The 261-nt window shown below is 61.7% G+C and overlaps 1 protein-coding gene across 1 annotated transcript in view; it reads left to right on the top strand.

Moving 5' to 3' along the window:
• LOC102485681 (myosin-7) overlaps positions 1–261 on the top strand; it is a 28,770-nt gene that overhangs the window by 26,054 nt on the left and 2,455 nt on the right. The window contains exon 34 of the mRNA XM_027770327.1: positions 7–244. Coding sequence (XP_027626128.1) covers positions 7–244 — 238 coding nt within the window. The remainder of the gene's footprint in view (positions 1–6; positions 245–261) is intronic.

The following is a 261-nucleotide window of genomic DNA, read 5'->3' as shown; positions in this document are numbered from 1 at the left end:
CACTCATGGATGTTCAGTGCTTTTCCTGCTGCCACCTCCCACCCCCAGAACACCAGCCTCATCAACCAGAAGAAGAAGATGGACGCAGACCTGTCTCAGCTCCAGACTGAGGTGGAGGAGGCGGTGCAGGAGTGCAGGAACGCTGAGGAGAAGGCCAAGAAGGCCATCACAGACGTAAGTCCCCCTCTCTGCCCGCCGGCTCCAGGCCAGTGTCTCCTTGGGCGGGGCAGCGAGTGCAGGAGGACTTGACCCGGCCACCTG

Source organism: Tupaia chinensis, unplaced genomic scaffold (genome assembly GCF_000334495.1).
Source record: "Tupaia chinensis unplaced genomic scaffold, TupChi_1.0 Scaffold000126_2, whole genome shotgun sequence".
NCBI classification, from domain to species: domain Eukaryota; kingdom Metazoa; phylum Chordata; class Mammalia; order Scandentia; family Tupaiidae; genus Tupaia; species Tupaia belangeri.
This window is presented reverse-complemented; position numbering and strand designations above follow the sequence as displayed.